Below are 27,923 nucleotides of genomic sequence, written 5' to 3'. Positions count from 1 at the left end.
TTAAAACGACGTCGTCGTTGTCGCTGCAGTTATCTCTCGGACTTCTCTTGCGTAAAATGTGTTGTCGCTTGTAATTTTTTTCTCTCGCAAAAAATATTCAACAATTCGCGGTGTGCAAAAAAAAAAAAGAACATTATACTGTAGCAAAATAATTGTTGAGACAAAAACTGAATGGAACCGTGTTGAGTCAGTGAATAATAAAAAAATAGTCATGAATTGAATTTGTAGAAAGACAAATTACTACACGAAAATAAAAGCATCGTCGTCGTCGTCGTCGTGTGTTTCGCCTTTCTTGATTACGCGCCATCTGGATTTTTAGTCGCCATGGATCACCAAAAACCTAATAGAAAAACGTAAAAGCCCGCAACATAAAAAAAACAATGGTAAACATATCAATATTTGAATTTTGCAATTTTTCCTTTTTTTTATAGAAAAAAAAGATTAGTTTACTATATACTTTGTTTTAATTTATTAAAAGTAAATGATTTTCGGTGCGCGATAAATTTCATAAATTTTCCTCTCGAGTAACATAACCTCAAAATTGGCAATTTTCAATTTTTCACGCGTAAAGATTTTTTTCCAAACTTTTCAAAACAGGATTTGAATCATTTAAATCATTTAAATCAAAATAGTGAAATCGGGTAAAATTGATAATTAGTCATGTAAATAAATAGAAAAATAATCTAAATAAAAAGAAATTGAAAGTGTAAATTCGCATATGAAATTCATTGACGCGAAAAAGTGAGAAATGACGAATTATTGTAAATTTTTTCTAAAAAATAGATTGAAAATAGTGTCATTTTGAAAAAAGTAAATAAGAAGAGAAGCAAAATAGACAAGATTCACATCTTCAGGAACAAATATATTTTATTTAAAAGAAAAAAAAGGAGAGAGTGAGTGAAAAGAGGATGTTTACTTGCTTGAGCAACAATTATCTCTGCATTGTTCGAATTTCAATCTTGAGCCAATAGAACTCTTTGAAAATAGGTTATTATTGAATAATCTCAGATTTATTTACACATCCGGTGAGTTTTTATTTTTAAATTTCTTCCATTCTCTGCTTTTAACAAAAAAACGAAAATAAAAGGAAGTGCTAGTAATTTAGCAATTTAAATGATTTAAATTATATTTACAATTTTAAATATATTATATAAACGGGTTAAGAAAAAAAATTATATTAATGTAATTATTATAAATATATTATAATTATAGTTACATTATAATTTTATTATTGTAATTATTATAATTCAATTGTTATAATTATCAAATCTTCTATATTAACAATTAACAATCGTTGTATTCTGGAAATTTATTCCCGTAGTTTGAAGTTAGTTGTTTTTGTTTACTTTTTTGTTTTCTAAATTTTTTCTGATAATTTTTCTTTTTAAATAAGTATAACTTTTCCAAATTTTGAAAATTAACGAAATTCTAATTTTACTGTTTCGAAGAATTTTTATTAAAAAACTTTTAAAAATATTAATTAATGAAATTCTTTAAAGGAATTTTAATAAAAATGACATTAAAAATTAATTGAATTTTTATCCCAAGGATTTTATCAAAATGTTTGGAAAATAAAATTTATTTCTGAAATTATTATTCAATTTTCAAAAATAATTGCCTTTTATAATGAACTTCTACTAAATTGTAATAAAAATTATTGAATTTCTTTAAACAATTTTATAACATGAAAATTCTTGAAAATAATTGAATTTTCAAATTAATACAATTTTTTTTTTTAAAATAATTGAATTATCAAATTATTATAATTTTTTTTGAAAAATAATTGAATTTTCAAATTATTTAAATTTTTTTTGGAAAAATAATTGAATTTTCAAATTATTTAAATATTTTTTCAGTAATTTTTTTTAAAAATAATTAAATTTTAAAATTATTCAAATACTTATTCAAATATTTTTTGAAAATGATTAAATTTCGAAAGTATTTGCATATTTTATGAAATAATTTTCTGAAAATAATTGAATTTTTAAGTTCTTTCACTTTTTTTTGGAAAATATTGTTAAGTATTCACAATTCCCGCCCTAACGTTATAATTTAAGTTCCTCACTAAAGAGGGCATCTTTATATTTTTCTACACACTCACTTTTGTTTTCTGTCTATTCGCTTACATAAAAGTTGCCTATTATGTTTCGCGTCGCTTTTAATCAATCTCAATAAAGTTTATAAAGTGCTAAAATAAAGTTTCTGATCCCATAAAATGTTTTGACTTGTCACTAATAACCTGCGTACTCGAACAGGTTATGGGCCCAGGTCCGGAATCGCGCAAATAAACCGCAAATTCTCTCGAAACGGTAGAGCGTCCTCGAACGCTTCGGTCGACGCCATTTTTCGTAGTTCACACACGCACGTACGCTATATCTCACGATGGCTGGTGCGAATGCTTTCGGTTTAGCGCGAATTGAGCTTTTAACCAAGCTCAATTATGATACATGGCGGATTCAAATAGAAGCTCTTTTAGTTCGAGATGATACCTGGTCTTATGTCAACGGAGATACTCCTCGACCAATTTTACAAGGTGAAGGTGACCAATTAGCCGCCGCACAAGCTGCCCTCGACCAATGGAACATACAAGACCGGAAACCAAAAAGCGATCTGATTCTCGCTATCAGTCCATCGCAACTTCGTCATATTCGGAACTGTAACACTTCGAAGGAAATATGGGATAAGTTAAAATCTGTTTACGCGTCAGAGGGACCAATGAGAAAAGCGAATCTCCTCGAAAAATTATTGTCTCTCAGAATGCAAGAAAACACAGACATTCGCGATCACTTGTCTGAGTTCATGGACACAGTTGACAAACTTAATAGTATGGAAATTGAAATTAATGGCGATTTACTTTCGATTATGTTGCTTCACAGTTTGCCCAGCAATTTTAATAACTTTAGTTGTGCCATCAAATCACGCGATAAATTACCCGATGTAGAGTCGTTGATTATTAAAATTATCGAAGAGAGTGAAAGTAAAGCTCATAAAAGTGATTCCGATTCTAGTGCCATGTTCTCCAAACATCGATTTCCCAAAAATAAACCATCGAATCAAAGTGACAGTGCAAACAGTGAAAATCCGAATTCAAATAAAAATATACAGTGCGGATATTGTAAGAAAAAGGGACATTTTACGAAAAATTGTTTTAAAAAGAAAAATAAAAATCGAAATAATAATGACGCGAATAATGTTTTTCTTACAAACGAAATTAATTCCGCCTCGGTATCTGTGTATAATGTGACTGATAAAGAAAAGTGGTGTCTCGATAGTGGATGCACAACGCATCTGTGCAATGACTCAAAAGGTCTCACTAATTTGTGCGAAGTAAATTCTAGTGTGCGATTAGCCAGCAATGCGACGGCACCTGTCATTGCTAAGGGCGATGTAGACATTATTACTTCCGACGGAAAAATCGACAGTGTTATTACTCTTCAAAATACACTTCACGTGCCGGATCTACGCACAAATTTAGTGTCGATTGCTAAAATTGTAGATAAAGATCATCAAGTGATATTTTCGAAAACAAGTGCTATAGTACAGGACGCAAATGGTGTAACAAAAATGGTTGCTGATCGACAAGGTGACTTATTTTTTCTCCGTGAAGGAAATAATAGTGCGTGTATTTCTACCAGTTCCGCGACGTGTAATACAATGATTTGGCATCAGCGTCTTGGACATTTAAATTTTAAGGACATGTCGACTATGTTACGTAATAAATCTGTTGATGGATTAACATTCAATTTGGAAGAAAAACTTCCTCCGTGTGATGAGTGTGCTATCGCGAAATTAACCAGACTTCCCTTTCCAAAACGTTTAGAAAGATCCCCAGAAATACTTGGAATAATACATTCTGACCTCTGCGGCCCGATGAGGCAAGAATCCTTCGGCGGAGCTCGTTACATTTTAACGTTTACGGACGATCATAGTCGCTGGACTGAAATTTATTTCTTGAAAAGCAAATCCGAAGTTCCCTCCAAATTTCTGGAATTTAAAAACTATATCGAAAATCAAACTGGTAAGAAAATTAAAAGTCTTCAAAGTGACAACGGCACCGAATATTGCAACTCGAGAATGGACGATATTTTGAGAAAAGCAGGGATACAGCGCCGACTATCAACAACACATACACCTCAACAGAACGGTATTTCAGAGAGGAAAAATAGAACTCTTTTGGAGGCAGCTCGTTGTTTATTGTCAGATTCGAAACTTTCCACTCGTTTTTGGGCTGAAGCAGTTTCAGCAGCAAACCATGTACGCAATCGGTGTGTGACAATGATCTTGGGAAAACAAACTCCTTTCGAAGTTATTTTTGGTCGACGTCCAAAGGTCAACTACCTAAGAAGATTCGGCTCGAAGGTGTTCATTTTGAATAAATCTCCTACCAAGGATAAATTTGCGCCAAGGGGAATCGAGGGTGTCTTCGTAGGATACGCCGAAAACTCCAAAGCTTACAGGATCTGGGTTTCTTCTGAGAAGAGAATTCATGTCACACGAGATGTTAAATTCGTTAACGAAACTGATCTTAATTATTCAACTCGAAATTCTACTGATAAATTTGACAATTTTTCTCAAGTTTCAGACTCTGATGCAGATACTAACAAGTACGTCGATTTCGAGCTCCTTGCACCTCTTGATGTCCAGAATCAACCAGAGATCCCGATTGCTGCCATTGATAATGAAGAGCATCAACCTCCAAACATTCCGAATGAGCCTTTAGAAATCCGGAATAATGCTGGTGATCAATTACGAAGAGGACCTGGTCGTCCTAGTAAAGAACGAACTGGAGCAGTGGGTCGTCCTAAGAAGAAATATAATCTTGTTCCTGTGGAAGAACAAATTGCGCCGGCAGAACGAATTATACCAGAAGGACCTCCTCGTGATGACTCAAGTTCGAGTGAAGAAGAATTTTTTGGATGGGATAATGATAATGAAGTTATGTTTGCAAGCGAAGTTCCATTTCATCAAGCTCTTTCTGGACCAGACAAGGACGAGTGGCGGAATTCCATTTACCTGGAAACTAAAAATCTTGTACTGAATGATACATTCGAAATTGTATCAAAACCATCCGATGCCAAGGTCATCAAGTGTCGTACAGTTTTATGCAACAAATTTGATGCCGATGGAAACATAAGTCGCAGAAAGGCCCGCACCGTTGCAAAGGGATTCACTCAACAGTTTGGTGTTGACTTTTTCGAGACTTTTTCACCTGTGGCTCGTCTTGGATCTTTTCGACTACTTATGGCTATTGCTGCGCAGGAAAATTTTAGGATCACTCAATTGGATATCGAAACCGCGTATCTCAATGGAAAAGTAGATGCAGATATTTACATCGAAAAACCGGAACTTCTGCAAGAAATGCTGTCGAGAATGATAAACGAAGAAAAGGGTCCTATCCTTCAAGAACGGGCGAGAACATTAATTCGAAATTTAGATAAACCGAACGCCGTCTGTAAACTCAAAAAGGCCTTATATGGGCTTCGACAAGCTGGCCGCCAATGGCACACCGAATTGGACCGAGTGCTTCGAAGTATTGACTTGTTCCCAACTGATTCCGATCCTTGCATTTATGTTGATAAAGAAAAGAAAATTTTCATGCTAATTTATGTGGATGATTTTCTCATTCTTACGAATGATCGTCAAAAGGAAAACCATGTCAAGAAAACACTCGGAAAATATTTCAAGGTCAAGGATTTGGGCGAGGCTAAATTTTGCCTCGGCATTGAAATTAAACGTAGCGAAAATCGTGTCTCCATTTCACAGCAGGGATACATCAAGGAAATTCTCAAAAGATTTGGAATGGAAAATTGTAAACCGATTTCAACTCCACTTGCTCTTGGCCGCAAATTTACCAAACCTTTGAAAACCGAGGACACCAGTTTGCCTTATCGCGAAATCGTCGGAGCGCTGATGTATGTTGCTCAAGGAACACGTCCTGATATAGCGCATGCAGTTAGCGTTTTGGCACAGTTTAATTCATCTTACGAGAACCAACACTGGCAGGCTGCAAAAAGGGTCCTACGTTACCTCCAAGGGACTTTAGACTACGAGTTAGTCTACCAGAAGGACAATTTACCTCTCCAAGGATTCGCAGACGCAGATTGGGGTAACTGTTCCATCGACAGGCGCTCTTTCACCGGTAACATCTTCAAGCTCTGTGGAGGAGCAATCTCCTGGCAATCTCGCAAGCAAAGGACAGTTGCCTTGTCTTCGACAGAGGCAGAATACATGTCGCTTTCGGATGCTGCCAAAGAAGGTGTCTTTTTAGTCAAATTTCTCAAGGAACTGAACTTCAAAAATTTGACAAATCTTGTCATTTTTAATGATAACCAAAGTGCTGGTCGATTGGCGGAAAACCCAATTCACCATTCCAGGACCAAACATATTGACATCCGTCATCATTTTATTCGACGAGTTCTATCTGACGGATTGTTGAAGATCGAGTACTTACCAACAAGTGAGATGGTGGCGGATGTGCTCACAAAAGGACTTTCGCAAAGTTTACATCAAAAATGTGTTCGTGATCTTGGACTTAAAATTTGAACATTTATTTTTGTTTTCTCGGGCATAAATTGAGGGGGGGTGTTAAGTATTCACAATTCCCGCCCTAACGTTATAATTTAAGTTCCTCACTAAAGAGGGCATCTTTATATTTTTCTACACACTCACTTTTGTTTTCTGTCTATTCGCTTACATAAAAGTTGCCTATTATGTTTCGCGTCGCTTTTAATCAATCTCAATAAAGTTTATAAAGTGCTAAAATAAAGTTTCTGATCCCATAAAATGTTTTGACTTGTCACTAATAACCTGCGTACTCGAACAAATATTTTATTTAAAAATTTTTTAAATTATTTTTTTTTAAATAAATGTATTTTAAAAATATTTCTTTAATGTTTTCATTAATTTTTTTATTATGTTGTTTAATATTTAAATTCTTTAAATATTTCTTTCGATAATTCTTTTTTAAATAACTGAATATTGAAGTCATTTCAACAATTTTTGATTTATTTTCTGAATATAATTGAATTTTAAAATTATTTAAATATTTATTCAAATATTTTTTTGAGAAATAATGGAATTTTAAAATTATTTCAATATTTATTCAATTATTTTTTGAGAAATAATTGAATTTTAAAATTAATTTAATATTTTTTCTGCAATTTTTTTTTTAATAATTAAATATTGAAATTATTTCCATATTTATTTAATAATTGTTCAAGAATAATTGAATTTTTATGTTCTTTAAATACTCATTTGAAAAAAATTGAATTTTAAAATTATTTCAATATTTTATTTTTTGAAAATAATTGAATTTTGAAATTCTTTTAATATTTCTTGAAAAATAATTTAACTTCAATAGTATTTTTATATTTATTTAATAATTGTTTCAAAATAATTGAATTTTCTAAATTCTTTAAATTTTTTTTGGAAAATAATTGAATTTTAAAATTATTTAAATGAATTTTTAATATTATTTTTTTTTGAAAAAAATAATTGAATTTTATAATTATTTCAATATTTATTTAATTACTTTTTGGAAAATAATTGAATTTTGAAATTTGAATTTGAAATGAATTTTAAAATTATTTCAATATTTATTAAATTATTTTTTGAGAAATAATTGAATTTCAAAGGTATTTTCATATTTGTTTAAAAATTTTCCAGAAATAATTGAATTTTTCAGATCTTTTAACATTTTTTTGAAAATAATTGAATTTATTAAGGATCTCGATTTTTTTTTTCAATAATTCTTTGCGAAAATAATTCAATTCAAAAAATTTATTTTATAATTTTTATTTTTTTGAAATTATTTACTACTAATATTATTTTTATTTTCTTATAAATGTTTCTCCATTTATTTATTTACTTGAATTTAAATTTCTTTTTTCGTCTATAAATTACGAAGTAAAAATCGAAAAAAAAGAATGTTTTCTTCAATTTTATTGTAATTATTTACTATTAATATTATTTTTGTTTATTTATTTATTTGCCATATATTTATGTAGGTACTTAAATTCAAATTTCTTTTTTTCTGTATAAATTTAGAAATAAAATAAAAAAATGCGATTTTTAAATATTTTCTTTTAAAATTAAAAAAAATTTTTTAACATTTTTTTTCTTTTCTTTATAAATTGAGGAATAAAATGAAAAAAAGTTTTTTCTTTTCAATGCGATTTTTAATTTTCTGTATATATTATTAAATTGAGAAATAAAAGAATATTTATTTTCTTTAAGATTATCTATTTTCTTTAAATCAATTTTTTTTGTACTTGAATTTTTTTTTCTTTACCTAGAAATTTTCGTCTGGAAATAAATTTAGAGATGAAAGAAAGAAAGAAATCATTTTCTTTAATACGATTTTCTTTATTTACTGTCTGCAGGTGTGTGGGAGGAAAAAATTCCACTAAAACCCCCGAATTTTTGAAATTCAATGAAGAGACGAAAGAACAAAAAAAGAACACTGTCGCAAAAATGAGTTACAATTTACGTACAAAAACCAAAACCGGCTCACCGAAAGTCGCACAATTTCACAATTATGCCACGTCAAGTTCATCGTCACAAGCGGAAAAATCATCATTCACCCCCGTGACAAATATCAATGATCTGAAAAAAATTACCCCTCGGGTTAAAGTTCTAAATCAAGAAACACCCACTTTACAATCTTTACGAAAATCGAGTCTTGAATCCCCGAATTTTCCATCGCCGAAGAAATTGAGTAGTCAAGAATCTTCAAATTCCTTTCAATCCTCCTCGAGAAAATCAAGTCAAGAATCCCAATCGTCGAGAAAATCAACAAATTTATCGCTGACGAGGAAAGAGACAAAATCAAATCAGAAGACAATAATTTTATCATCGCCGGAGAAAAATGACGACGAGACGGAAATAATTGACGAGGAGACAAAGAATAAAATGCGTAAATATTGTCGAACTTGCGCTGAACAGAAATTTCCCCTCGTCGACATTTTCAGCGACAAGGGAATACAAATGCGTTTGAATTTACAGATAAAACATTTGCAGCAAATTGCCGAGAGCGATTCACTCACGACGCAAATGTGTATGGACTGTATTTGCGATTTGAAGATGAGTTTCACGTTTTTCGTTCAAATTAAAAAGGCGGAAATGAAGCTACGGGCGATTAGGGCGAAATTCGTCGAGGACTATCAGGAGAATTTTCTTCCTTCGATTGATAAATTTTCATTTGGCAGCGAAAAAGGGGGAAAAGAAACTAAAGGAAACGAAAAAGAAACTAAAGGAAACGAAAAATGTTTCGATTCGGAGACGAAAATTCAGTCTTTGATTCAACACGACGCGACAAATTTGAAGAATAATGGACCGAGAATTTCGGCTGTTTTCTCGACGAACGCCACTGAGTGGGAGAGGAAAAAGGGAGATCGAGTGGTAAATTCACCCGGAGTGACGAAAATTGGTTCGATGATTTCGAGCAGCGGTTCTTTGCTCCCAAAGGACGGGAAGATCGAACGTGAAGTGAAGGACGAGGAGAAGGTGAAGATCGAACCGAAAGGGAATCAAGACGAGAGTGATAATGAATCGATCGAGGAGTTCGATCCCGAGGATCCTGGTTTTAATCCCACGGACGAGGAAGACGAAGAAGAAGTCGAGGAGTCGAATGTTCTCAATCCCTTCAAACGAACTATCGAGAAAATCGAAACCGGAGCTTCGAACAAAAATTCACCTCGAGAAAGTTGTTCGAAGCAAAATTCGTCGAAACTCTCTTTGAACCAAATTTCATCGAAGGAAACTTATTCGAAGGATTTTCCAAACGTATCGAAGGATTTTGCGAACGTATCGAAGGAAAGTTCTTCGAAGGATTTTTCGAACGTATCGAAGGATAGTTCTTCGAAGGATCTTTCAATTTTGTCAAAGGAAAGTTATTCGAAGGATTTTTCGAATTTGGCAAAAGAAAGTTGTTCAAAGGATTTTTCAAGTTTGTCGAAGGATTTTTCGAATTTGTCGAAGAGAGAAGAAGTGGAGGAAACAACCTCGAGAGGAGAGGAAGAGAAGAAACTACTGGAGTCCGAGGAGCAGGGGTTGAAGAGAAAATTCTCGGAGACGAGATCGAAGGGCTTCGATCCGAAGATTCGGAAATTTAATGTGAACGACGCGTTGAGTATAAAGCAGGAGGAGAATGGGGTGATGTATGTGACGGTGAGGGGGGAGAAGCCGAACGAATTGCTGCTGGTGAAGGTGAAGAAGATGGAGAAGGCGGAGAAGAGTCGACCGGGACGGAAGGAGAGCGACAATTTGTTCGTCGACCGAAGTCTCGAGCAAAAGGGGCAGATAATCGAACACCAAATCGAGCAGTACAAGCGAAGACGGGAGAAAGTTCTTGGTCCGATTGCCACGACGGAAATCATCATCCCCGAGTGTCGAATCAAGACCGAGCAGGAATCGCTGCCGAATCAATTTTTGAACCAGTTTTTGAATCAATCAGATCAGTCTTCGAACCAGTTTTCGAATCAATCTTCGAACCAAACGAATAAGTCGTTGAACCTTTCTTCGAACCTTTCTTTGAACATTTCTTCGAATCAGTCTTCGAACCTTTCTTTAATTTCTTCGAATCAATCATCTAACCTTTCTTCGAACCTTCCTTTGAACATTTCCTCGACCCTTTCTTCGAACATTTCTTCAAACCAACTTTCGACCCTTTCCTCCCCCCAAACACTCTCCGAAAATTTTCCCCTCAATAATCCGACCCTAAAACTAAAAGACATTTCGGAAATAAAAAAAGAGAAGCCGCAGAGGTGTAAGGACAGAAAAATGCCGGTGGACGTGAAGGTGTACACAAACGCGGAGGACTATAACAATAGAATTGAGACGGTGAAGAGTAAATTGGAGGACAAGCAGAGGAAGGACTGGGAGGAGGTGAATCCGGAACAGGAGAGCACACTGGAGAGATTGAGGAGGATCTTGGAGGGCAAGGACGACGAGTGTCTCGGGGAATTTATGGAGAATTTGCAGCAGAGGAAAATGATAATAATGAAAATGAGCGACGAGGATCTGGTGAATTTGTATCAGGAGAGAATGGCGGGAAAAATTTACACCAACACCAATGAGGAGAGCGATCCATTGGAATTGAATTTGGATTGTTTCGATTTGAAGTCAAGTGAATCGTTCGATTGTGACTTTTGTTTCAGGTAAATATATTTCTGAGTATTATAGAAAACAAAAATTATTAGTTTTAGAATTATTGAAAATTAGGGGTAGGGGGGGGGGGGGATTTTGGAAATTAAAACTTGAAATAGTAGAAAAGAAAAGGTGAAAAATAATTAAAAAATAAATAGTTGAAATATTAAAACCTAAAAAGTTGAAATATTGGAAAAAAAAGTAAAAAAGAAAAGTTGAAAAAATAAAAAGTTAAAATATTAGAACAAAAAAGTTGAAATAGTGGGAAAAAAAAGTTGAAGCATTAAAAATAAAAAGTTGAAAATATTAAAAATAAAAAGTTGAAATATTAAAAATAAAAATTTGAAATAGTGGGAAAAAAAGTAGAAATATTAAAAAAGTAAAAGAAAAAATTGAAAAAATAAAAAGTTAAAATCGTTAAAATATTAGAACAAAAAAGTTGAAATAGTGGAAATAAAAGGTTGAAATATTAATAATAAAAATTTGAAATATTAAAAATAAAAAGTTAAAATATTGTATGAAAAAAGTTTAAAAAATGAAAAACAAAAAAATAATTTAAAAAAAAAATTGAAATAATTAAGTAAAATATTGAAATCCATCAAAGAATTTTCTAACTTATGAAAATTTTAAAAAATAATTGAATTTTGAAATTATTTCAATATTTTTTCTACATAATTATGTTGAAAATAATAAATAAATTATAAAAGTATTTACATTTAATACATAATTTTCTGTTAATAATTAAATTTTTAATTTCTTTCAAAATTAGTTCACAATATTTCTTTGAAAATAAAATTGAAGTTTACAATTTATTTCAATTAATTCTTTCACTTATTTTTTTATATAATTTAATTTTAAAATTATTTCAATATTTATTCAATTATTTTTTTTTTTAAATAATTGAATTCCGAAAGTATTTTTATATTTATTTAATATTATCCAAAAATAATTGCATTTTTAAGTTCTTTAAATATTCTTTAAAAAATAATTGAATTTTCTAAATTCTTTCAATTTTTTTTTTTTGAAAATAATTGAATTTCAAAATTATTTCAATATTTTAAAATTATTTTTTGAAAATAATTGAATTTCGAAAGTAATTTTCATATTTATTTAATAACTGTATGAAAATAATTAAATTTTCTAAATTCTTTCAATTTTTTTTTGACAATAATTGAATTTTTAAATTTTTTCAATATTTTTAAATTGTTTTTAGAAAATAATTGAATTTTAAAAGTATTTTCATATTTATTTAATAATTGTTTGAAAATAATTGAATTTTCTAAATTCTTTCAATTTTTTTTTTGAAAATAATTGAATTTCAAAATTATTTCAATATTTTTAAATTATTTTTTGAAAATAATTGAATTTTAAAAGTATTTTCATATTTATTTAATAATTGTATGAAAATAATTGAATTTCAAAATTATTTCAATATTTTTCAATTATTTTTTGAAAATAATTAAACTTTGATAGATTAGTATTTTCATATTAATTTAATAATTTTATGAAGTTAACTGAATTTTGAAGCTCTTTAAATAGTCTTTGGAAAATAATTGAATTTTGAAATTATTTCAATGCATTTTTCAAAATTAATTGAAAAATTTAATTAGTCAACTATTGAATTATTGAGTTTTAAAAAACTATTTCTATAATTTTTTCTGCAAATAATTAATTTCAAAACAAAATTTTTTAAAAAATATATGAAAAATTAATTTTTTTAACAATTGAAATAGAAAATTTTCTAAAGAATTCTATTTTCCTAAATTATTTATATAATTTTTTAATCATACCTAATTGAATTTTTAAAAAAACAGTCATTAAAATTTCTAAAAATAAAGTTTTTGCCAAATTTCAATTGAAAGTTCTCTAAAGAATTCAATTATTTTCGAATAATTTTAAATATTCTCCAAAAAATTCAATTGTTTTTAAATGTTTTTTAAATATTGTCAAAAATACAATTACTCTTTAATACTTTTTAAGAAAAATTGGAAAAAAATTAATTAGTTTCGAATAATTGAAAAAAAAATTTCAAAAATTCAATTATTTTCGAATAATTTTTAAAAAATTGGCAAAAATTTAAGTTTTTTTTAAACAGTTTTTAAGAAATTAACAAAAAATGTAATTCTTTTTGAATAGTTTTTAAAGAAAGTCAATTATTTTTAAAAGAAATAAAATTCTTCGCAAAAATTCAATTATGTTCAAAAAATTTTTTAAATTCTCGTCAAAATTTCAATTATCTTTAGAAATATTAAAATTCTTCTCCGAGATTCAATTATTTTTAAAAAATTTAAAAAAACTTTGTCAACATTTCAATTATCTTTATAAATAAATAGCAAAATTCTTCGACAAAATTCAATTATTTTCAAAAATTTTAATAAAATTCATTAAAAAATTTGAATTATTTTTATAATTAACAATATTTATCACACGAATTCAATTATTTTCTAAAGTAATAAAATTCAATTATTTTCAAAAATTTTAATAAAATCCATTGCAAAATTTCAATTATTTTCAAAAGTAATAAAATTTTTTTTAGGAATTTAATTATTTTCAATAGAATTTTAATCGAATTCCTCGAAAAAAATCTTAAAAATTGTATTAAAATTCGTCCAAAGAATTTAATTATTTAGAAATTTGTTGATAAAATTTTTAATAGGAATTGAATTCCAAGAAACATTCAATTATTCAATAAATTATTTATTTGCATTTTATTTGTATTGAAATAATTGAATTCTGGCAGAATTTTCTCATAAACATTGATTTCAAAATAGATTTCAGTTAAAATCTTAGATTATAATAATTGAATTCTTTCGAAGAATTTTATTAAAATTTTAAAAATAATTGAATTTTATCGAGACATTTTTTTAAAATTGTCTTCAAAATAATTAAATTTCTACCAAAAAAAAGTTTTATCAAAACTGTTTAAAATGTTTGAATTTCTGCTAAAATTCTGATATTTTTGAAAATAATTAATTTCTTGCGAAGAGAATTTTATTTTAAGACTTTTGAAAATAATTGAATCTCTGCAAAGATTTTTATTATTTTATACGAAAATATTTAAATTCTTGCGAAAATTTTATTAAAATTTCTGAAAGTAATTGAAGATCTGCTAAGAATTTTGTTATTTTTAATTTATGCCAAGAATTTTATTTAAAATTTTTAAAAATAATTGAATTCCTGTTAATTTTTTGCAAGAATTTAATTATTTTTGAAAATTTTAATAAAATTCTTCGCAAGAATTCAATTATTTTCATAAATAATAAAATTCAATGCAGAATTTTTAATTAATTAACTAATTAATTAATTTTTAAAATTTTTTTTAATTTTTTAAGTTCAAATTTCTATGATTTTAATCATTTTTTCTTGAAGAATTGAGTTTTTTAAAAGTATTTTAATAATTTTTCTTAAAGAATTGAATTTTTTAAAATTATTCTAATAATTTTTGGTATAAATGGTATTTTTTAAAATTAGTTTAATAATTTATTTATGATGATGATGAAATTATTTAATTAAAAGAATCAAAAGTAAAATTTTCTAAAATATTATTAAAAATAATTTTTCTTTAAACATTTCATTCTAGATTTTAAAAACTAAAAATATTGGATTTTTAAAATTTTTTAAAGGAATTTTTAAAAGAAATTAGATTTACAAAAAATTTTTTTTATTTATAAATTGTCAAAAATCAAATTGTTTAGAAAAGTTGAATTGAATATTTTTGAAGATAATTGAATTTCTGACATTTTTTTAGAGTAAACTTTCGTATTTTTTTTAAATAATTGAATTCTTAAAGAACTTTCTATAATTTAAAAAAAAATAATTGATTTATAGAAGAATTTTAGGTTAAAAGTTTTTATATTAGAAAAAAAAATTGAATTCATTCATTTGAAGATAATTGAATTCTTGACGTTATTTAGAGCAAAACTTTTGTATTTTTTTTTTTAAATAATTGAATTCTTAAGAATTTTCTAATTTTTTTTAAATAATTGAATTCTCTAAGAATTTTCTGAATTTATTTTTAAATAATTGTTTAGAGAAGAATTTTCATGTAAAAAGTCTAGGAAAAGAAATTGAATTTATTAGAAAAGTTTCGAATTCAAGTTAAAAAAATATTTTGTAAACTAAGAAACAAATGAAGGAAATAAAAAATGAAATTTTTGTTTCAAATTCAAATTTTCAATCAAATAAACAATTTTTCCGCCTTTTTTTTTGTTCTGGGAATTTTTTTACCGCCTTAAATTCAAAGCGAGGCTAAAACTTTGCCTTAACTTTCTTAATTTTTTCATGAAAAAAATTATTTTTTTATTTTGAAGCTAAAACTTTGCCTTAAATTTCTTAATTTTTTCATGAAAAGAATTAATTTTTTTTATAATTATTTAATAATAATAATAATTTAATAAGAATTTAATAGTTATTTAATTATTTAATATTTTTTTTATATAATATTTAATATTTTAAAATATTTAAAAAAAAAGAAATTTAGTAATTTTTATAATAAAATTGTAAAATTTTATGTATAATAATATTTTTTGCAGTTTATTCATTTGTTATTATTTATATTTTTGATTAATATTTGTTAATAATAATATTTGCTATTAATTTATTAACTTATTGAATGAAATTTACTAACGAGCCTTTGTTTTCTTTCAGCGAATTCCCCACAAAGGACGTTTGCGACGAGCACATGAAATTTCACGATTCAAAAATTCAATATCTCTGCGAGGATTGCAACGAGGAATTCACAATTTTGCGCTATAAAAAAAATCACAATGTCATATGCATTAGAAAATTGATTTGTAAATATTGTGATTTAATGTTGGACTCAAAGGGTAAAAAGAAGCAGCACGAGCAAAAGCATTGCGACAGTTTATTTGGACAATTGTGCGAATATTGTGGTGAGAAATTCAAGCATCAGGGCACACTCGATCAGCACGTGAAATCAAAGCATATGACGTTGGAGAAAATATTTCAATGTCCCAAGTGTCCGAAGAAATTTACATTCAAGACAAAATTGAGTTTTCACTTGAAGAGCGTGCACACGGCAATGAGGGCGTATTTGTGCGAGGATTGCGGTGCGGATTTCAAGAATCCCGCCAGTTTGCGGCATCATCGTATTAGAAAACATTTGCCCACTGGCAATAAGCGGGAATGTCCTGTTTGCAGGAAAATGATTCCGTTTTATAGTCTCAGTAAACATATGCACACGCATAAGGCGTACACGATTAAATGTCCGCATTGCGATAAGATGTTTAAGAATTCTTCGACTCTTAAGCAACATGTTCGTATTCATGAGGATCAGAGGCAATTTAGGTGAGATTTTCTCTTTTTTTTCTTTGTTTTTTTGTTTTTCTTTTTTTTTATTTAAATTTATGTGAGATTTTCTCGATTTCCTATGGAGAGAATTTTAATTCTCGTCGCAAGAATTCCATTATTTTCAAAATTTATTAAAATCCTTCCCAGAAATTCAATTATTTTGAAAATTTATTAAAATTCTTCGCTGAAATTCAATTAGATTCCAATATTAATAAAATTCTTCGCAGGAATTTAATTCTATTCCAAATTTTTAATTAAAATTCATCGCAAAAATTAAATTATTTTGTAAATTTATTAAAATTATTCACAGAAATTCAATTAGTTTCAAATATTAATAAAATTCTTCGCAGAAATTAAATTCTATTCCAAATTTTTATTTAAAATTCTTCACTGAAATTCAATTATTTTGAAAAATTATTAAAATTCTTCGCAAAAAGTCAATTATTGTTGGAAATTAATAAAAATTATTTACAGAAATTCAATTACTTTCAAATATTAATAAAATTCTTCGCGAGAATTCAATTATTTTGAAAAATTTTTAATTAAAATTCTTCGGAGAAATTCAATTATTTTGTAAATTTATTAAATTTCTTTGCAGAAATTCAATTTATTTTTGAAATTAATAAAATTCTTCACAGGAATTCAATTAGTTTCCAATATTAATAAAATTCTTCGCAGGAATTCAATTATTTTCAAATATTAATAAAATTCTTCGCAAGAATTCAATTATTTTGAAAATTTGTAATTAAAATTCTTCGCAGAAATTCAATTATTTTGAAAAATTATTAAAATTCTTCGCAAAAATTCAATTATTTTTGGAAATTAATAAAATTCTTCACAGGAAATCAATTAGTTTTCAATAATAATAAAATTCTTCGCAGGAACTTATGTAATTATTTTTAAAATTTTTAATTAAAATTCTTCGCAGAAATTCAATTATTTTGTAAATTTATTAAATTTCTTCGCAGAAATTCAATTACTTTTGGAAATTAATAAAATTTTCCACAAGAATTCAATTAATTTTAAATAGGTATTAATTAAAATTCTTCGCAGAAATTAAATTCTATTACAAATTTTTAATTAAAATTCTTCACTGAAATTCAATTATTTTGAAAAATTATTAAAATTCTTCGCAAGAATTCAATTATTTTTGGAAATTAATAAAATTCTTCACAGGAGTTCAATTAGTTTTCAATAATATTAAAATTCTTCGCAGGAATTTAATTATTTTGAAAAAAAAATTTATTAAAATCCTTCAGAGAAATTCAATTATTTTAAAAATTTGTAATTAAAATTTTTCGCAGAAATTCAATTATTTTAAAAATTTATTAAAATTCTTCGCAAGAATTCAATTATTTTTGTAAATTAAAAAAATTATTCACAGAAATTCAATTAGTTTCTAATATTAATAAAATTTTTCGCAGGGATTCAATTATTTAAAAAATTTATTAAAATTCTTTGCAGGGATTCAATTATTTTGAAAATTTATTAAAATTTTTCACAGAAATTCAATTACTTTTGGAAATTAATAAAATTCTTCTTAGGAATTCAATTATTTTCCAATATTAATAAAATTCTTCGCATGAATTCAATTATTTTGAAATTTTGTAATTAAAATTCTTCGCAAGAATTCAATTATTTTGAAAATTTATTAAAACTCTTCGCAGAAATTCAATTATTTTTGGAAATTAAGAAAATTCTTCACAGGAATTCAATTTTAAATTCAATTTTAAAAAACATTCAATTATTCAATAAATTATTTACTTTTGTATTTAAATAATTGAATTTTTGCAGAGAATTTTAATAAAAAAATTTAAGAATAATTGAATTCCCTTTCGAAGAATTTTATTAATTATCAAAATAATTGTATTCTCGCGAATAATTATATTAGAATTTTTATAAATCGTAATTAAATACTTTTGAAATTTGAAGAATTTATTTCAATTTTCTGGAAAGTAACAAAGTTTTCTTTAACAATTTGAATGGAAAAATTTGAAAGTAATTGAATTTTATGAACAATTTCTTTCAAGTTTTTTAAATAATCGTGTTTCTTCTTAATTGAAATTAAACATTTAATTTTTGAATTTTATTAAAATTTTTAGAAAATAGTTGAATTTTTTCGCTTAAAAATGTAATTAAAATTGTATTGAAAAAAATTTAATTCTTGGCAAGATTTTTATTAAAATTCGTCTTTAAAAACTTTTAATAAAATTCAATTCAAGAATTCAATTATTTTCAGAAATAATTAAATTGTCGATTTACCGAAAATTATTGAATTTTTGACAAGAATTTGTTTCAAATTTTTTGAAAATAATTGAAATCCTCCGAAGAATTTTACTATTAATGAAAATAATTTAAATCTTCCATAGAATTTTACTTTTTTTGAAGATATAATTAAATTCTTTTAAACAATTTTATTTGAGTTTTTGTAAATAATTATATTTTTTTTTTGAAGAATTTCATTAAATTTCGTAAAAATAATGTAATTTTTAAAAATAATTTTAATTGAAAATTTTGAAAATAATTGAAAGTTACAAAGAATTTTATTAAAAACTTTTGAGAACAATTGAATTGTTTAGAAGAATTTTTTTGCAAATTTAAAAAATAATTTAACCTGTTAGATAAATTTTATTAAAATTATTTTGAATTTGAATTTTTTTCGAGAAATTTTATTAAAATTGTATCTGAAAATAATTGAATTTCTCAGAAGAATTTTATTATTTACAAAAATAATTGAATTGTTTTAAAGAATTTTTCATCAGAATTGTTGAAAATAATTGAATAACTTCTTGAAAATAATTGAATTTAAATATTTTTAATAATAATTGTATTCTCTCGAGAAATGGTATTAAAATTGTATTAAAAATAATTGAATTTCTCCGAAACATTTTATTATTTATGAATATATTTTAATTTTTGCGAAGAATTTTCTGATTTTTTAAAATAATTAAATTCTTGCCGATGATTTACAATTCATAAAAATAATTGAATTGTTTCAAAGTATTTTATCTGAATTTTTAAAAATAATTGAATTTTTTGAAGGAATTTTATTAAAAATTTTGAAAATAAAATTATTTTTTGAAAAGAGTTTTCATCACAAATTGTTGAAAAAATAATTGAATTATTTATATGAAAATCGTTAAAAATAATCGAATTGAATTAATATTTTTAAAAATAATTGTATTATTTCGAGAAATATGATTAAAATTGTATTTGAAAATGATTGAATTCTTGTGAAGAATTTTCTTATTTATGAGAATAATGGAATTCTTGCTTAAAATTTTATTAAAATTTTTGAATAATAATAAACAAGAATATTTAATATTTATTTTTAATTTAAAATGAATTTAAATAAAATTTATTAAAAGAAAAAATGAACTAAATAATAATTTTTCCAGATGCGACACATGCGGCGTGGGTTTCAATCGAAGAGACGGCCTCCGCCTTCACATGAAGGTCCACGAGAAAGCCGACAGTCGAGGACTAAAGGAATGCTCGTGTCAAGTGTGCGGCGAAAAATTCCCCAATCATTCAATGCTCGTCATTCATCGCAATCGAATTCACAAAGACGGAAGAAATTTCACCTGCCACATTTGCAATCGTTCCATGATATCGACAAGATCATTGGAATGGCACTTGGCGCACATTCACAATGAGCCACTGCCGGGAATCGTCAAGGCCGAAATGATCACTGGCAGCGACTCGAAACGCGTCGCCTGCTTCCATTGTCACAAGACATTCAAAACTGAAATGATACTTCGTACACATATCAAGAATTCTCATATGGAAAAGGAGCCGGTCAAGTGTCTCGACTGCGACGACACTTTTGTCAGCGAAGTGAGACTCAGACATCACATGATGGTGGCGCATAATCGTCTGGAGGGCACACTCGCGTGTCCACATTGTCCAAAGAGATTCGTCAATCAGTTGCGGCTCAAGACGCATATGATTGCGCATTCGGAGGAGCGACCATTTAGATGTGATATTTGTGGATTTAATCTCAAGACGAAGATTCAGCTGATTAAGCATCATCAGAATAGGCACAGTGACGAGAGGCCTTTGCAGTGTCGGTACTGTCCCTGGAGGTGTAAACAGGTAGAAACATTATTTACGATCAAGAAAAAAGTTCTTTATTCGAAAGGAGATTTTTTCTATTCGAAAGAAGATTTTATTAATCAAAAAAAGGGTTTTTTATTTTAAAGAAGGTTTTTTTAATTCAGAAACAAGTTTTTTGATGGAAAGAATGTTTTTTCCGTTCCAAAAAAAAGTTTTTTATTAGAGTAAAGAATTTTTTTTTTATTTATTTCCATATATACGGGTGAAAAAAACCTTTCGTACAAAAGTACTAGAATAATGCTTAGAAAGAAAGATAAAAATCATTTTTTATTCAAAAAAAAAAGATTTTTTTATTCAAAAACAGGATTGCCGCAAGTCAGGGAAATTAGAATTGGTCAGGGAAATCATGGAAAAGTCAGGGATTTTTATTAAAAGTACTGGAAAAAATTTAAGTTTTAGAATTTATAAGAAAATTATGAATTTTTGTGTCTTTTTTGTTTGCCTCACAAACTATGAAATTGACAAGAAATTTAATACAAAACTTTCAATTTTTTGTTTCTCACAATAATTTCTTTTTAAATAACTTCATTCTTCAACAACTATTATCAAATTATTACTTAGAAATTATTTAATGAATAATTTTACTTCAAAATTTTCAAAACTAATTACATTTCAAAAGAGTTGCGTTTCAAATCTGCATAAATAAATCAACTTCAAAGGCTTCAATATGAAATTTGAAAAAATTTCAATTTTTAATCAATTTAAATATTTATAAACATTCTTGTCAAAATTTCAATTATTTTTATAAATAATACAATTCTTCTCCGAAATTCAATTATTTTCAAAAAATTTAATAAAATTCTCGGCAAAATTTCAATTATTTTCAAAAAATTTCTTCATTTCGATTATTTTTAACTATTTTAAACAAATTTTCCAAAAGAATTCAATTATTTAAACGAAATTTTAATAAAAATTTCGCAGGAATTCAATTACTTTCCAATTTTTTATAAATTTCTTCGCACCAATTCAATTATTTTTAATTTTTTAATGAAGTTTATCGAAAGATAAATATAATATATTTATATTCAAAGAATAGAAACAAATAGTTCTAAGAAATTCAATTATTTAGAGAAATTTAAATAAAATTCTTTTAAAAATTCAGTTATTTAAAAAAATTTTGACAAAATTATTTACAAGATTTAGTTAATAAAATTGGAATTTTAATAAAATTTTCCTACTCAATTCAATTATTTTCAATACAATTCTTCTTAAGAATTCAATTATTTTCACAAATAATACATTTTTTTAATGGGAATTCAATTATTTGTATAAAATTCTTTGTAAGAAATCAATTATTTTCATAAATAATAAAATTTTTCTCGAGAATTCAATTATTTCAAAAATTTTCAGATAAAACGCTTTATAAATTTGAAAAATAAATTATAATAAAATTGACTATAGAATACAATTATTTTCGTAAAATATAACATTCCTTACAGGAATTACAATTTTACTGTCAAGTTTGTAAAAATCTTCGAAACAATTCAATTATTTTCTTAAAAAATAAAATTCTTCGAAGCAATTCAATTATTTAAGAAATTTTAATTAAATTCTTCCCAAGAATTCAAATTTTTTTTAAAATTAAAACTTTTCACAAGAATTCAATTATTTAAAAAAAAATTTAATTAAATTCTTCGTCAGATTTCAATTATTTTCAATTTTTTAAATGAAATGTTGTACATGGAATTTAATTATTTTCAAATTATTTTCAAAATATTATAAAATATTCTGAGAAATTCAATTATTTAAAAAATTGGAATAAAATTCTTCACAAGAAATTAATTTAATATCATAAATAATAATATTTTTCTCCGGAATTCAATTATTTTCACAAATAAAATATTCTTTACAGGAATTCTTTCCTGATATTTTATTGATAATAATTGAATTTTTGCAAAGATTTTACTATTTGAAAAAACAATTGAATTTGTTTCGAAGGATTTATTAAAATTTTGTTGAAAATAATTCAATTTCTGCAAAACAAATTTATTATTTATGAAAATAACTGAATTCTTCAGAAGAATGTTATTATTTATGAAAATAATTTAATTATTGCTAAGAATTTTAATAATTTTTGAAAATAATAGAATTTCTGTGAAGATTTTATTAATTTTTTAAAATAATTGAATTTCTACGAAGATTTTTATTGTTTTTTTTTAAATAATTGAATTTTTGCGAAGAATTTTATTAAATGTTTTAAAAAAAAATTGAATTCGTGCAATAAATTTTATAAACATTGAATTCAAAATAATTTTATTCTTTCAATAAATTTTATGAAAATTGTATTGAAAATAATTAAATTTCTGCCAAAAATTTTTTTATTTATGAAAATAATTGCATTCTTTGGGGGAATTTCAGTATTTTTGAAAATAATTGAATTCTTTAAATAAATTTAATTTGAATTGCATTTAGTTAAAAATAATTTAATTTCTTGCGGAAATTTTTTTATTTATGAAAATAATTGAATTTTATTATTTTCGAAAATAATTGACTTTCTTGCAAAAATTTTTGTATTTATAAAAATAATTGAATTCTTAAGAGTAAATTTTATTATTTTATTATTATTTTATAATAAGAATTACAATTACTGTCAAAAATATTTGTAAAAATCTTCGATACATTGCAATTATTTTCTTAAAAAATAAAATTCTTCGAAGCAATTCAATTATTTAAGAAATTTTAATTAAATTCTTACCAAGAATTCAATTATTTTCAAAAATTTTAATACAATTCTTAGAAAGAATACAATTTCTTTCTAATCAATTTTAAGAAAATCCTTTGCAGAAATTTAATTATTTTTAAAAATTAAATATAATTCTTAACAGGAATTCAATTATTTTTTAAAAGTAACTAAATTCTTAACAGGAATTCAATTATTTTCCAAAAGTAACTAAATTCTTTACAGGAATTCAATTATTTTTAAAAAATAATTTCTTGCATAAAATTCTTCGCAATAATTGAATTATTTTCTTAAATAATAACTCATTGGAGAATTTCAATTATTTTTAATAACATTTTAATCGAATTCCTCCAAAAATTGTAAATATTCTTAAAAATTTTATTAAAATTCGTCGAAAGAATTCAATTACTTAAAAATTTGTTGATAAAATTATGTATAAAAATTAAATTTGAAGAAACATTCAATTATTCAATAAATTATTTACCTTTGTTAATAAATAATTGAATTCTCGTAGAATTTTCTAATAAAAATTGATTTAAAAATGAATTTTAGTTAAAGTTTTCGATAATAATTGAATTTTCGAGAAGTTACTAATAATTGTAATTTTTAGAAATAATTGTATTTTGTAAAGGTTTTAAATTAAAATCTTTGAAAATTTGAATTTTTCTCCCTTTCATTAAAAATTCTTTGGAACTAATTTTTTTCAAAAAGCTTAAATCGAAATTTTTAAAAATTATTTCCAGTTTTTATTTTCTAACGTATATTTAATTATAGAATTTCCGAATAATTGAAATTTCACCTAAAATTGAATTTTAAACAAATGGATTTAAAAATTCTGAAAGAAGAACTTTTTAAAAAATTATTAAATTAAGTTGATTTAGAGAAGAATGTTAGTTAAAAATTGTAGAAAATAATAATTGAATTGAAATGATGAAAATAATTTTGAAGAATTTCCAGTAAAAATATTCTTATAATATAAAATAATGATTTTATCACTCGGTCACCTTTAATTATTATAAAAACATGATGAAAGCAATGACTCCGAGTCGAAGACTCGGAGTTATTGATTTCTTCATGTTTTGTAATAATATTCTTATAATTATTAGAATTAGAAATTTTGAAAATCGGAGTTTCTATGGAAAAATAATAATGATAAAATATTGATTTAAAAATGAAGTTATTGGTGTTTTTGAATAATTTTACATTTAAGGAAATTCGTAAATAAATGTTAGAACATTTTTTTGAGTATCTAATAATTTTCAGAGTGAATCGCAAAATATTCTTTAGGGTCAGGGAAAAAGTGAAAATTTTGTCTGGAAATTAGGGAAAAGTTAGGAAAATACAAAAAACAATTATTGTTAATATTCTGATTATTTTTTTTGTTCGTTAAAGGTGAGCGCCCTGGTTTGTCACGAGAGAACGCACACGAACGAGCGTCCATATTCGTGTAGCGTTTGCAGACAGCGTTTCAAGTACCTCGGCGATAAGAATAAGCACGAGAGACGACACGAGAGTCTCGGCGGTTCTGGATTCAAGCGAATTGTCACTAATCGTGGACCGAAGAAAGTGAAGACGAGAAAGGAGGATGACGACACGTCGAATTCCGATCAGGAGCAGGAAATGCTCGAGGAACAAATGGAGGAACAAATGGAGGAGCCAATGGACGAGCAAATGGAAGACGACGAAATGGAGACAATGGAAATGGAGGCGAGATTAGTCGATGCCGCCTATGAGGCCGAGGAACATGTGAAAATTGAGGCGAATATTATTGGTACCGAGGACGAGCACGGCGACTATCCACAGGTAATTTATTTATTTTTTAATGTTTGTTTATTTAATTTCAACTAATTTATTAGATAGTTTCGCTAGTTGAAATTAAATTTAAAAAAACACGCGCGTCTTGTTTATTTATTTATTTCTTGTTTATTGTCCTTTTTATTTTCTTGTTTATTGTCATTTTTATTTATTTATTTCTTGGTTATTTTTTTTTCTTATTTTCTTGTCTATTGTCGTTTTTATTTATTTATTTTTTGTTTATTGTTTTTCTTATTTTCTTGTTTATTATCATTTTTATTTATTTATTTCTTGTTTATTGTCTTTTTCTATTTTCTTCTTTGTTCTTTATTGTCAATAGTTAATAATGTCTATTGATATTTTTTAATTTTCTTATAAAATCGAAACAAAATTTAATTTCTTTTCCAGTATTTTAAATAAAAAAATCAGAAATTTGATCAGTATTTTTTTTATATTTTAAAAACAAAATTTCAAAAATCGAATTCTCAAATTCAATTTCAAATTGAAATAAATTACAAATTAATTCAGAATATTTTCAATTTAAAAGAAAATTTCAAAAATCTAACTGAATTTCAATTAATTTTAATTCTATTTTACATACTTTCAATTCAAAATATTAATTTTAACTCAAATTTCATAAAACTCAATTCAATGTCAATTCAATTCAAAATATTTTCAATATAAAAATATTCAATTTTTCATTCAATTTCAAAATAATTATTTTCAATTTTGAACAAAGAATAAAAAATTCGATTCAATTTCAATAAAATTCAAAATAAATTACGATTCAATTCAGAATACTTTCAATTTCAAAACAAAAATTCAATTCAATTACAAATTAAAATCAAAATATTTTCAATTTGCAATGAAAATCACAAACATTCAAGTTTCAAATTCAATTTAAAATTGTGGGTAATAATTAACAAATCAATACAAAATATTTGCAATTTTATCAAAATTTAAATAATCTGATTCAATTACAATTAATTTCAATTCTATTTTTATTGAATTCAAATTTTTTCAATTTTAAACTAAATTTAAAAATTTCAAATTTCGAATTTAATTTAAAATTGAAATAAATAACAAATTAATTTAGAATTTAAAATATTTTTTATTAAAAATACTTTTAATTTTGACAAAAAAAATTCCACTTTAAATAAAATTCAAAATTAATTGCAATTCAATTATTTTTTTTACCAAATTTAAACAGAAATTTCAATTTTTAAATTCAATTCTAATCAAATTTAAATAAAAATAACAATTCAATTGAAAAAATATTTTCATTTATTTAAAGTTGAATTAAAAAAATAATTCAAATCCTGGAAAGAATTGTTAATATTTATGAAAATAATTGAATTTTTCCGAACAGTTTAATTAAATTTTTTAAATTTTAATTGAAATTCATAAAAAATCTTGATTTTTCGAAATTTTAATGATTATTTTCAATTAATTTCAATAAAATTTCTTGAAATATTTGTTTAAAATTCAATTTTTGTCAGTTAATTTTTTTCAATAATTCAGATTTAAAAATAAAAAAGAAACCATGAAGAGTTACAATTGTAATTTTCATTTTAAAAAAATTGAATTTTTGTATTTGAAGAATTGAAAATTCAATTATTTTGAGTTGAATTTTTACAATAATTCAGATTAAAAAATAAAAAAGAAACCATATGAAGTTTTACAATTGTAATAAAAAAAAATTCTTAACTGAATCGTAATTTATTTTATTGAATTTGATTGAAATTGAATTGAATTTTTGCTTTGAAATTCAAAGAATTCTTAATTGAATCGAAATTTATTTTATAGAATTTAATTTAAATAGAAATGAATTTTTGTTTGAAATTTAAAGAATTCTTAATTAAATTGTAATTTATTTTGAATTTGATTGAAATTGAATTGAATTTTTGCTTTGAAATTCAAATAATTCTTAATTGAAGTGAAATTTATTTTATAGAATTTGATTGAAATTGTATTGAATTTTTGTTTGAAATTGAAAGAATTCTTAATTAAATCTTAATTTATTTTATTGAATTTGATACAAATTGAATTGAAATTGAAAGAATTCTTAATTAAATCGTAACTTATTTTATTGAATTTTATTGAAATTAAATTTAATTTTTGTTAGAAATTCAAAGAATTCTTAATTAAATCGAAGTTTAATTTTTAGAATTGATTTTATAAAATTGAAATTGAATTAAATATTTATTGAATTTTTCTTTTAAATTGAAAGAATTTTTAATTGAATCGTAATTTTCAATTTGATTGAAATTGAATTGAATTTTTGTTTAAAATTAAAATGACAATTTCCCATTTTCACAGGACTATGAAGAAAGTTCAAAGGACGCAACCGAAGTGATAATGAACATGGAGGACACTGCCGTTTATACCGAGGAAGTGACAGCGGAAAATATCGAGAGTATCGAGACAACGCAAATAATCGATGACGAATTAATGGCAAATCAACTTCTCCAATCGGGCACCGTCGTTCACATCGAGCAACAGGACGAGGAGGGCAAAATACAAATGATCCCCGTCGTCCTCTCGCTTCCCGATCTCACCGAGGAGAATGCCGAAGTTAATCTCGCGACAACTTCAATAATGTACAATAACGAAGTCGAAGAAGAAGAAGAAGAAGAAGAGTAATCATTTTTAATTCCCCTTTTGTATATTATTCACCACACATTTCTATATCTATATTATATATAAAAAAAGAAATTATTCTCTCATCTAAATACAAATCGATTGCAATTTTTCTTTTTTTTTTCTTCGATTTCTCTTTTTTCGAAAAAGAAAATTCCAAACGACAATTTTCGGTTTTTTTCTACGAAATGAAGAAAAAAAGAAAATATTTTTCTTTACGAGATAATATTTTATTTCG

At 25.5% G+C, this 27,923-nt stretch overlaps 1 protein-coding gene across 2 annotated transcripts; it reads left to right on the top strand.

The window, feature by feature from the left end:
* Nucleotides 1-3: 3 nt before the first annotated feature.
* LOC122512705 lies at nt 4-27,886 on the top strand. Of its 2 annotated transcripts, none has more exons than XM_043628718.1 (6): nt 4-383; nt 8,382-11,156; nt 15,793-16,452; nt 19,854-20,550; nt 24,644-25,054; nt 27,365-27,886. In XM_043628718.1, the coding sequence occupies exons 2-6, from the start codon at nt 8,473-8,475 to the stop codon at nt 27,686-27,688; spliced, it is 4,776 nt and encodes a 1,591-aa protein (XP_043484653.1). In that variant the 5' UTR covers nt 4-383; nt 8,382-8,472; the 3' UTR covers nt 27,689-27,886. The 2 variants fall into 2 exon arrangements, with proteins under 2 accessions (XP_043484653.1, XP_043484654.1); XM_043628719.1 differs by lacking the exon at nt 4-383 and adding an exon at nt 619-1,025.
* The last annotated feature ends 37 nt before the right edge of the window (nt 27,887-27,923 follow it).

Source organism: Leptopilina heterotoma, unplaced genomic scaffold (assembly GCF_015476425.1).
Source record: "Leptopilina heterotoma isolate Lh14 unplaced genomic scaffold, ASM1547642v1 Lhet_123, whole genome shotgun sequence".
Taxonomy (NCBI): Eukaryota; Metazoa; Arthropoda; class Insecta; order Hymenoptera; family Figitidae; genus Leptopilina; species Leptopilina heterotoma.
Note: the sequence above shows the minus strand (reverse complement) of the source record. Positions and strands in the feature narration are given on the sequence as shown.

Coding starts and splice junctions, on each gene's coding strand:
- LOC122512705 (XM_043628718.1), top strand. CDS start 8,473: ATGAGTTACAATTTACGTACAAAAACCAAAACCGGCTCACCGAAAGTC. Junction 16,453..19,853: donor GAGGATCAGAGGCAATTTAG/GTGAGATTTTCT, acceptor TAATTTTTCCAG/ATGCGACACATGCGGCGTGG. Junction 25,055..27,364: donor AGCACGGCGACTATCCACAG/GTAATTTATTTA, acceptor CCATTTTCACAG/GACTATGAAGAAAGTTCAAA.